The sequence below is a fragment of the Chelonia mydas genome, chromosome 17 (genome assembly GCF_015237465.2).
Source record: "Chelonia mydas isolate rCheMyd1 chromosome 17, rCheMyd1.pri.v2, whole genome shotgun sequence".
Classification (NCBI taxonomy): Eukaryota; Metazoa; Chordata; order Testudines; family Cheloniidae; genus Chelonia; species Chelonia mydas.
The window spans coordinates 6640304-6652226 of record NC_051257.2 but is presented as its reverse complement, the minus strand read 5'-3'; the positions used below and the strand labels follow the sequence as shown (position 1 = coordinate 6652226).

The 11923-nt window shown below is 38.0% G+C and overlaps 1 protein-coding gene across 2 annotated transcripts in view; it reads right to left on the bottom strand.

The window, feature by feature from the left end:
- Positions 1–5103: 5103 nt before the first annotated feature.
- The window catches only part of APPBP2 (amyloid beta precursor protein binding protein 2), a 43789-nt gene continuing 36969 nt past the window's right edge, over positions 5104–11923 (bottom strand). For both annotated transcript variants that reach the window (XM_037880339.2, XM_043531387.1), the window contains exon 13: positions 5104–11259. In XM_037880339.2, coding sequence (XP_037736267.1) covers positions 11006–11259 — 254 coding nt within the window. In that variant the 3' untranslated portion in view covers positions 5104–11005. The remainder of the gene's footprint in view (positions 11260–11923) is intronic.

Here is an 11923-nt window from a genome sequence, read left to right as displayed (position 1 = left end):
TCAAGGGATTTCCCCACACCCAGCAGCTCTTAAGAATTAAAAAATTCCACAAAACAACTAAGTATTTGCAGTAGCATGGAAACCAACAAATACCAAAGCAAGATCTTGGAAAGGAAGATTAAAGACAGTCTTTATAAATTTAAGAATATGTGGTCTCCTTTGTAAATACCTTGCGTCTTACCCAATGAAAGAAGTTTTTAGCGTACTTGTTGGTAAATATTAAACCTATTTGTATTTATAGCATCATTCTTGCTAACATTTTGGAAGCAACTGGTTTTTAAATAAATTAAATCAGTGAGTAAATCATTTTCTTCTGATGAAGGGAACCCTATTCTAGGAAGAGCAGTGGTTCCCATTATTTCCAACTATACTAGGCAAATATTGGCTCTCTTAGCAAACATTGGTGCTGCTATCCATTGGCTCATTGCAGGAGCGTTTTATTGGGGCTTTCGTCTGAGGGTTTATATTTGCGGAGGGCTTGGTATTTGAGTAATCCTTTTGTGATAACGGAGTGCCTGATTCTTTCTGGTCTGTGGTGGGGGCTGGTTGCTGGATTTGGCTGTGCAGTAGGAGGTGAGTTTGTAAAGAAGTGTTGAACATGCCTATGGCCTGGAATGGGCACCTTTTAGTCTTTTTACAAGTGAAAATAAAATTCCGCCCTATGTTCTGCCAAGGCACCCAAGAGCAGCCCAGTTATTTTTACTCATCTCCTCTATATTTGATCTGAAGTGTGCCTGAGGCAGGTAATTTTTGCCTGTTGAATTCTCTCTATGAGCATGTCTATCTAAGTTCCCCTGTGGCTATTTTCAGAACTTTTAAATCACCCAGTTTGCAGCAGGCAGCTTAAATCATGACGATTTAGCTCCCCCTCTTTCCATTTGCCTGTGGGGGTGGGGGCAGGTAGTTTGTGATGGAGAGGACAGCTGTATTATTTTTAGGAGTTTCACTGTAGCATACAAGAGCCATGATATGCACATTTGAGGCTTGATCTGACGTCCATTGAAGTCAACAGGAGACTTCCCACTGACCTCACTGGGGATTGGATCAGGGGCTCAAACCTGATTCATTGGCCAAAGAACACCAAGGTCAGGCAAATTAAGCACATTCACGCAGGAGCCCCTGTGAAATTTAAACAGAAATATGGCGGAAGAAATTTAGCCAGGGATGGAGGGGCAGCAAGTGTAACTGATGTTAAAATTTGCCTTTTCTGGGCAACAGTCCCTTGATTACTTTTCTGCTATTCTATATAGTGAAACCTATCATGTAATACAAGGGTATAATTCCATCAAGGAGTTCCAGGGGAATTATAAGCAATTTGTGGGCAGCAGAAGTGGTTCTTTCTGTAGAAGATGAAATTTCCCAGGATGACTGTTGAATATTTATTTTTCAGAAGATATTTATATTTCTAATTGAAGGTTTTGAGCTTTTCCATTTTATACACCACATAGTAGGTTTGCAACTGGATATAGCCTCATCATAAATATCAGAAAATATTGTATGCCTGAAAATGTCACACTTGTTTAAATAATGTTGACTGCAGTTAAAGTCTGCTCATCCACAAATTATTCTGCGAGTTACCCAATGGACTTTGGGGGGGGTGGGGTGTCTTGTTCATTAAAGGCGGGCCCACAAGCAAGGCTCTGAGGCCTACCAAAGTCAGGCATCTCATATAGATGCCTGGTGAGATGGCACAGGGAAAGGGAGGAAGAAAAGAAAGCAAGTCCAAGGCTAGTATTCTTTTCAGTTGAATCCAGTACATCCAATATAAACTAGTCATCTCTGTGCCCATCCTGATATTCTGTATCCTAATGTCACTACAGCATCAACATGGGCTTGTTACTTTTTCTATTATAATCTACAATTTTAGGTGCTGGCAAAAGTTGAGAATTTTAAAGTGGTCTTATAACTGAAAGAGGTCTAACAACTTGATGCACAAGTTTCTTAACTCAGATCTTTACTTTTCAGTATTAAAAAAAAAAAAAGATGAATCAGGGATTCATGGAAACATTGTGCTATGGTTTTGCTATTAATTAAAGCAAGATTTTCTCTAATTTAAAAATTTTCAGTTTAGACCATACATAATGTGGATCACAGTAAAAGAAATAAAGCTGCAGCCAATGAAAGGAAGAATCATTTACAGTTAGCGAGATTAGCTGCAAACTTGAAAGGCTTCAATAGCTTTGATCAGAACAAGCAAGGATAGGAAACTAAATACTGAACGCATGTAAAGCAGCAGTGACATCTGGTGGCCAGCCAAGTTACTCAAAGATTTGTATTCTCAACACATAACCATGAGCACAAAACAGTCTCCATCTTAGTTAGATGTTCACATCTGTTGTGCATAGAGAACTTCCTGTCCCCCAGAAATTCTCTCTGGTTTTCTGATCTCTCTGTTTTCTTTTAAAGTACATTTGAGTTATGACAAAAGGTGTAGGGATGACAGCCTGTGAGCCCTCCTTATCTACAAAGAGAAATACACACAACACTTTTGTCAGCACTGCACTGGGACTCGGTGTCATGGGCATTCTTGGGCACAAATAGCAAACTGCTTCTCTTCACCTCTCTCAGAGCTTCTTGGAGGTGGTTTCCCTCCTCCCAGCGTGTGGGTCTCATCTTGGAACTGATCCCCGAGGGAAAAATACATCACACGCATTTCCCAAATGGGAGGTAGGAGTGGGAGGATCAGGTCTCAAGTTTACACCCAAATGTTTGGGGGTAACAAGGGGTGTGTGAAAGCTCAACCCCATAGGTCTAAAGGATGTGTGCTGGCTTGTTTGTTATCTGAACAGGTGAAATTATGAAAGGTAGAGGACAGAACCGCCAACCAGGGAATAAACCTGTTCAGGTGATAAGTCAAGGGGTTTCTCTAGGGTGCTCATTAGCACCCCTCTTTTAGGAGGAAGATGCAACAGATTGACAATATCCTGGACGAAACTTATGGAATTAGGGTAAACGTTACTGAATTAATTTGGATCCATTGTATTAAAAATGCACTCGTGCATGTGTTATTGTGGAATTGTACGTAACTTCTCTAGAAGACTGAGTAATGCAATCTCTAGAAAGCATGAGGAACTTCAAAGGACATTTTGGGACAATACGAGTGACATGGATTTTGGGAGAACAAAAATGCAAATTATACCCTGCAAAGCCAGCCTTTTGACGCCAAACCCTGGGGAGAGAAACCAATTGTTTACTAATTACCTGCTCCTGGAAACTCCATATCAAAGATCCCCAAAGTGTGTAAAGGATGGACAAAGCTTTTCATGGGTGTGCTAGTTCTGAGCTGAGGCTGTTACGAACTTGTGACCACAGAAGAGACCGCTTTGTGGGGTTCTGAAGGACTGGACTGCTCCTGCCAGAGCCCAAGTTAGAGTTGGGGTGATCTCTGGTAAGCTTGTTATCACACATGTAGGTTCTTTTATTGTTTTTAATCAGTAATGCTTTTACCCAAAGAAAATGAGCTTGCATGGAAAGAACTGTGTGGTAGCTTAACTGTGGGCAATTCCAGTGTTACTGGTCTCTAAAGAGAAAGCAAGTAGGTCTGCTTAGGCACACTGTCATTGAAATCAACAGGAAATAGGCAGCTAGGTGCTTCAGAAAATTTTACCAGTTGCCTAGCTGCATCTTTAGTCACCTAAATACCTTTAAAAATCCAGTCCTAAGATTTTGTAGTGTTCTGTTTAAAGCAATAGGACCCTCTCCTTCTGCAAGGGAAAAGGAAGAGCAATTAGCCAGTTGGTATTAGGACTAGTCAGAAAAACTAAAGACTCCCTCCTGGGTCCACAGGGAGTCTGCTGAAATCTCCTTCGATTGAAAACGAGTACTAGTGGCACCTTAGAGACTAGTACTCCTTTTCTTTCTGCGAATCCAGACTAACACGGCGGCTACTCTGAAACCTCTCCTTAGATTGTAAACTTTTACTGGCAGACTCTCTGTGTGTGTGGACAGTGGTTAGCACATTACAAGTACCCTACTAAAACAGTAATAATAAATAGAAATAAAACCTTTTGGTGGCCTGAAAGTCCATCACTTGTCTAAAAACAGTGAATGCCTATGAAACAGGAGTCAAACCATCAAATCCCCATATTCCATACACAGTGATTCCCAAGATAAACGTAAGTTGCCAAGTTTTTTACTTTTCTAATTACTGCAGATTTGTCAACAGCCTAATGTCAAAAGAAGTCACTTCTAGTACTCAATACATAGCAAAGGACATCAAAAGACAATAAAATGTAAGTTACTACCTATACGTGCAGGCTCTTATATCCTATTCCTTTTATAAAACTAATCAGCTAACTGGAGGCAGGTGAGTTGGTTTCATTTAGCGTTCTTTTTCCAGAAGCACTGACAGGCAAACAAGTAGATTCTACCTAAATGGTGAGTTTGTTCCTTTCAAAGCCAAAGTTGATGAATAAATGGAAAAGGTAAGTCATGATCCCCACACAACTTGCTGTCCCTCTGCAGTCTGTGGATCTTTTAAACCTTATTCCATTTCAAAGATGTGGATATAGACAGATAAACACGAGAGGAATGTGGTGTGTATCTTAGGTATCTCTAACAAAAATCATAATTAAGGCTGAAGTTAAGGCTTAAATAAGGCTGCCGCATCATGTTTCTTTACAAAAAATAAACTTAAAAACCCCTCAAACTTTATTTAATAGTGAAACGTGAGTTAGATTTGGTTGAGAAGTGCAAAGTCTAAGAGAGAACCAAACAAACCTCCCCTGCCACAACCACAATTAGAGTTTAAACTGATGAACAGAGTTAATGTTACACTTTTCAAAAGGAGATCAGGCCCTTAGTATCCTTTTCTTCTTTAAGCAGGAGTTGCACACATTGGAATCCACAGAATATTCACACCTTTCCTCCCAAGCATGAATGATAAGCATTACACTCACTTGTTGGTTGAAACTGTGCTGTAATGCACTCTTCAGCATCACAGAAGGGTACTGCATTTTTGTTCCATCAGTGGAACTTGCTGAAAAAGGTATGCAATCTGCAAGTTGCCTATTCAATTCTATGGGTGTCTATGGAATAGAGGAGAAAAGAACAGGCTTTTTGGAGGGCACAATTGTAACTAAATTCAAGGCAAATACTCTGAACGCAGGAACACTATATTTATTAGGTCAATAATTCATTTTAGCAATACAATTACAGAATATCACAATGCTGGTTACAAACATACTCAGTATGGTTTGATGGTTACAAATAATGTTGGGCACTGCAGTTTGTGTGAAGTAGGATACGAAAGGTTATCGACACAACAAATAGAATGGTGTTCAAAGTCTAGTAATGATCAAAATACGTTCATATAAATTACTGTGGCACTGTAAGTGGGGATTCCGGTTTCAAAGGTGGTCTTTGTTTTAGTATTTTGCTTTAAATAGTTCAAGCAACGTTTTTTTAGAATGCTATTAAATTAAAATCCCCTGTAGTACAATAAAGTATAAAAATAGTACTGAACCTGGTAATAGTCAATAAAATGCAGAGTTCATTCACATCATAAGGTAAGAAATAAATGGTAAAGTTTTAGTTACCATGGCAACATTGCTTCCCATAAAGGAATATACATAAAAAGAAAAAGAGTTACACGTATGGTACCTGCGACAGTTATTTAGTGATCCAACACTTAACTTGTGCACCACAAACCAAGTTTCTAGATATCTCTCTATATATTTATATAGTATATATTTTTCATCTTAAAATTTACTTTTGAAAAAAAAATGTGCACTTCAACAAATTCACTAAGGCCACTCATGCTATAGATACCTAGGACTGCAATGAAATATTGTTAACGAGACCCGAGAACACGCATCTTGGTATCAGTGACGGGAAACCTATTTCACTGCCTAAAACACTCCTGAGATTTGGGGACAAAAGCATTACCGGTGATGTCAAATGTGTATATATAGTCCAGATCTCTGGATAAAATCCCGCCTCCTCCTTCCCACTGCAAGAATCCCCAAAAGGCCAAGAAATGAAATGTGCAACAGGCCATTTGTGTCAAACATGGAAATCTCCACAACGAACAGAATATTCAGACTTGCAATTAGCACTTGGCCAGGAACACTTTAAAAAAAAAAGTTAACAATAAAATTGTAAGTACAATAAAGTTTCTGCACAGGCAACAGGGTTAGAAACTTTGTTTAGAGACCGATAATAGCAACATCCATCCAGCTATCTTTGCTACCATGCTGTAAAGTAAAATCCAGTCAGTTTTAAAATCAAGTAAAGGTTTTGTCAACATATTCAATCATGTTTTAGGCACGAGGAGGTTTCCTTTTTTGTAACTCTACCAGTATGTGCGACTATAAAAAGGTAATTAAATAAAATGTGCATTATTTTTGTACCATAAGCAGCAGCACAATGGCACCGTTAGCAAATTACAGACGGCAGCATTTTTTTACATTTAATTTTTAAAGTTATGAAAAGAATGTTATTTTCCTAATAAGTTAGAATTCAACAAAAAAAACTTTCAAAATTATTGATCAACAAAAACACTTGTGTGCAAAAAAAAAAAAAAAAAAAAAAAGGAGTTTAAACAATTGGTATCTATACAACGAAGTAGTGAGTGCATGTAAAGACTTCTCTGAAAGAGAAAGGCAGACACTTGTTGGTTGTAAGTAACATCACAAAATAAAGTGACCAGCCAACTGTTCGGAGCGCAATAGTTACTAGCTATTTTACTTCAAGTAACAGAGGGATATGTGTTTAAACATCTTACCGTGACTTTTTCTCCTTGCCCATCTTAAAGTAGCATGTGTTCCTCCCATTCCATAAAAAAAAAACCCACAACACTCCTCCTGAGGTTGGGAAAAAACATCCATTCTTACAGTTGACTGATTCTAAGAACAGCGGAACAAAGAATAGAGGAAACCCTGACATCACTTTCTTCCTTTTCTTTACAAATTGCAGTGTTTGCATAAAATAGAAGACACAAATAAAACTGATTCACAAAACCAAAGCCCACATTCAAACAAATGTTAGCGCTTTAAATTTAAAACCAAAGCTGAGAAATTTGGAGCGAAGACTGAAATTCTGTCCTGGACACTCTTGTGTCAAGGTATTGCAGACTATTTAAAAAAAAAATTAAAAAAAAAAAAAATTACTTACCTGTAAATTTAGTTCTTTGGAAAAAGTATTTCACTGGATTCCCACTCTTGGGTCTCCACTTCAAGCCTAAGATTATACAGAACCTCCTCAAGGTCGTTGACCCTTTGAGGAACTCCAGTGCATTTTGCACAGACCAATTGCCAATGCATCAGCCCTGCCTAGTGTTTCATGGTTGGCTGCTCAATGTACAAGTGGCAAAAGTACTCCTAAATTGCAACCCCCTACATAGAGCCACAGGAAAATTACATACGTTCTAAACCGGGTGAGAGAAAAGCATGAATAGACCTCCATACTGTTAAAGGTGAATGAAGGGCAATCTACAGATGTGGTATCTTTTTCAGATGAAGAATTATAGGGCATTTCTCACACACTAGATTCCCATTTATAGGAGCCTAGAGAACCAAAAATCTCTCTGCTTTGTAAACAAAGTGTCAACAATACACTGCAACAGCCAGCAGCGGTAAGGAAAGTCAGGTAATGTGTCTAGCCCCACCAAGTTTGTGTCAAACACAATAGTCCAACAAACTGCACAGGAGGTTAAGACTTCTGTAGTAACATGAAGGGGAAATTCAAGAGAGATCCTGAACAGAAAACTGTAGGGGGCCAGGAAAGTTTGAGGAACACTAGATGGGGAATAGGTTCTGCAACAAGGCAGCATAAGTCAAGATGCCAAGGTACAGCGCTTAGAGAGGGCCATGTGGTTGTTTTGTAAGCCTCCTATACTAAGAAGTCTGTCGTTGCCAGCCGCAGCTGTTCTACTCTGCAAGTACTATGCTTTGACATTCAGACCTGCTAGGTCATAGCTGTGAGATGCAACCAGATAGTCCGTTAGGGCCCAATTCAGCAATGTACTAAAATATTCCAATAGTTTTATTAAATTGAGAGTATTCATGAGCTTAAAGTCATGTTTCTCTAGGCCACATAGCCTGCTGGGAGAAGAAAAAAATTCTGGGTAACTTTTAGGGTTTCAAATTCACTCCAGACAAAACCCCACGGGCACTACAGAATATCGGAGTTGCTTCAACAGCACATGCATCTCCGTCTGAGTGATCACATAATGCACCTGTTGCACTGGCTGAAATATAGCCAATGTGCGCTGGAAAGCAAAAAAGTTCTTGGTCAAAAAAGAATTGAAATGTTTTGTTAGGTGACTGGGAAAAAAAAGACGTTTCTCTACAGAACCAAGTTGTGCACTCCCAACCTCCCAGTTGCCAACCCCCTCAGGGGAAAAGAGAAGTGGGTACTTTACAACACTAAGAAGATATTATCCATGCTCCCTAAGAGTCTATAATCTAAATTTTAGGCTTGATGCAACAAGGGAAGACAAGAGTCCTTGAAGCAAAATTAAGTTAATCAGGGGAGGAGCAGAAATGACACTGGAACTGTGGCATTTTTTGGAAACAGTTGTTGACCACTGTTAGAAAGGAACTGATGATGGAACAATAAAGGAGCCTGAGAAAGTGGCAAAGGTGAGTACATAGGACATCTACCAGTATCTCAGGATAAAAAACAAAAACCTTGAGAACTTGGGAGTTCCCTCTTAGTTATAAACTAGAAGCAGAGACCCAAGATTAGGAATCCAGAGCATATGGAATCTGCCGAGAATGTAAGATTACTTATTAGTTTGAGGCTTCTGGGTATGTCTGCAATACATAGATCACTAGTTTTGTTTTGGACAGAATTTTAAGCTTTTTTCCCTGAATTTGTGGAGGTTTAAAATAAAATAAAGGGTATTATTTTAAATAGGTTTAAAGTGACTTTATTTAAAAAGTTTAAAAATATGAGAACAAGCTCTCGTTAACAATGTATCAATTTTAATGCATATTATTTACCTGATAGTCTATAATTATTCCTAAAGTGTAAACAAATATTTAGGGACCTAAATATTTATTTAGTTGCAATTTATCTTGCAAATGTGTCTGGGGACATTTTAAAAAGTGTAATTTTCACATGAACAAAAATTACTATGGAGAATCTAATACAGTTTCAGATTACATTAAAAGCTGTTGATGTCTTAATGCTACCAGTTATTCTACTGGTTTGCATATGCCATCCCCCCCCCCCCCTTTTTTTTTTTTAAATGAAAATCACAACTACACTAGCGCTAAAAACACATTTCCAAATTAAGTAACTAATTTCTTAACTTGGTGTTACTCCCCCTCAAAAAAAACTTGAAGGCACTAGTTTATGAACTATTGGCCTGCAACTTTTCAGTTTAAAACCAAAGCCATTATTAAAATTATAGGAGTTCAAAGAAGTGTCTGAAATCACTAACTTCTATTTTTTTGTGTGCCGCACTCTTATAATCTGAAGACAAAAAAAACTTCATAACAAATAAAAAAATTCACTCCAAGTACTGTAGTTGTTTGCCATGCTTCAACCTGGACTGAATTTTCACAGCCAAATTATAAACCCCTGAAAATAGGGGGGAAAACTGACAGACCCTTAACTATAGAGGCACTGTTTGTGCCACTATAATAAGAATTGAGGTAAAAGCAATGACTTATTTCTAGTTTGCTATGCTATGTAGATTTTTCAAAAATTTTGATTACCTCAACATTAAAACAGACTTGGTTCAATTAAAGCAAAACAAAACAACAAAAAACGCAAAACAAAAATTAAGACAAGCTAGTGAGAGAGGCATTGTTAAGGGATCTTTACATCTGACTGAAGCTTTTTAAATTAACATAGAGGAATCAGTTTCTGGTTGTACTATTGTTTAATGTAGAAATGAGCATCACAAAAAAGACCTGTTGTGCTTTTTTGGCATTTTCCACTGACCCCTGCAAACTGTACAATAAGCTGTGATCTTCAGAAACAGAAAATTGAACTGGATTGTAATACAAAACTATTAGTCAGTATAAACAAGTTACTGCCTCAATTGTTAGAGTAAGCCCATTTAAAAAAGAAAAGAATGGCTGCAGCAAACAGTTAAGCATTTCTAGTTTTTGCTTATGGCATTGACATTTTAATATCTGTATAAGCTTACTAGTTGAAAACATGCCATTGCAACTGCTAAAGAATGTTCACTTCCTAGTTTTGTATCTATCACATGAATATATTTTTGTATTATCACTGATCGTACATCTAAATGAAATAATTCTACTGTAAAAGTGAATGCAGGGGCAGAAATATTAAATTAAAGCCACTGGTCCAAAGACACTTTTCTAGACAGGCTGGTCCACTTTTGATTCTCCTGGTCCTTTTATGGAAAATTATTATAGCTCTTGTACTGTACCAAAGGAAATTTGGATTGCTGGTCTACTGGATCTTCTATCACTTACAGATGAATGCTGGTCCAATTCAGATGATTAAAAACAACACACGGCGGTTACTTCCATAACAAACTAGCGTGGTTTACAACACATACATTTCTTTCTGGAGTGGTTCTTTGCCACTTTTCTTCATAAGGCAGCAAACAAAGCTAGGGCATTTCCTCTTTTGTTAATATTTATCATTAGCTCTGCTACAATGCATAAAGTATAAACACCTTTTTCCATTTCTTACAATAGAGTATTTATTACTTCTACTTGCTGAAAGAATTTTCTTGCTGAAACCTTCCTTTCATAATAAGAATGCAACTCTTTTAACTCTTAAACAGTTTTATTTAAGTTTATTTGCAGATTTCCTGCAAAGTAGCTTCTTTTGCAAAAGAAGGGGGAGGGGGATCCTGGTGTTTGGTATTCAAATTCAATAAGCCAAACTAAACATGCCATACACATGCTGATAAGAACTTAACTCATATTCATCTGTATGGGCACTCTTCAATGGACTGGACCAGTGTTTCAAAGCAAATTCCAGCCCCCAGAAAACTACATGGTTTAGATTTCACAGTATGACTTTCCCTTGTAATCTGGGGGAAAAAACTTAATTGGTTAATCGACCAAGTTCTCTAGCTATTCTGTCCATCAATGTTCTGAGACATCAGAAAAGACTGGACTACTTCTTCAGTGGATTGAGGGCTGGTGCTTACATCCTCCAGAGCATCTGTAACTGAGAACTGCCGATCCCGCAACCGGTTCCAACTGGCCAAAATATTGTGGTATTCAAATACTTTCTCATAATTGCCAATGGAATTGTACAGTTTAATGAGACCTCTGTAATCATATTCTAGTCCACTGTAACCTTCGCCAAAAAGCTTCTTTCCTAAAGAAATCCAAAAGAAAACAAAATTGAAGAACACGATAATTTAACCATGCTTAATTCTTCATCTCTCAGGCCATTTTGCCTATGATAATATGAACCGCATATTCATTATCTTTTAGTTAGGAGGAGTAAAATTTAGTACTTAATAAAAGGAGTGCAATGCGTATGTTTCCCAGTGACTACTCCCCAATGCATTTCAGCCCTTTTACTTTAATACCCTACTTAATTTCTGGGGCAATCTCAACCAGATTTCAACTGTTATCATAACCCAACACGAAAAAAAGGGAGTCTACGGCGGGGGGGGTGGAGTGTCTCATGCCGTTTATCCACCTTGTCTCACTCCAATGAATTATGAGCACTAACTGAACTACCTTATAAGATTGTGCTAAATCTGACACTATGAATTGAATGTTTCCTTGGGCAAAATTCACTGCAAGTGGTAGACGAGCCAGGGAGGGGGAAGCAAGTCTCATCATAAAAGGGCTGCTGCACATATTGGTCTTCCATTTCTTTGAAGCTCTGACTACAATTCTTGCTTTAAACCATGATTAAAATGAGCCTCTAGGTAACAGTCCAAGAAGTTAAACTCCAAGATAATTAATTGGACTTTCTAAAACAGTCACTTTCCTAAACGTTTCAAGCGTCAACTAGTTTAAAAGTTACT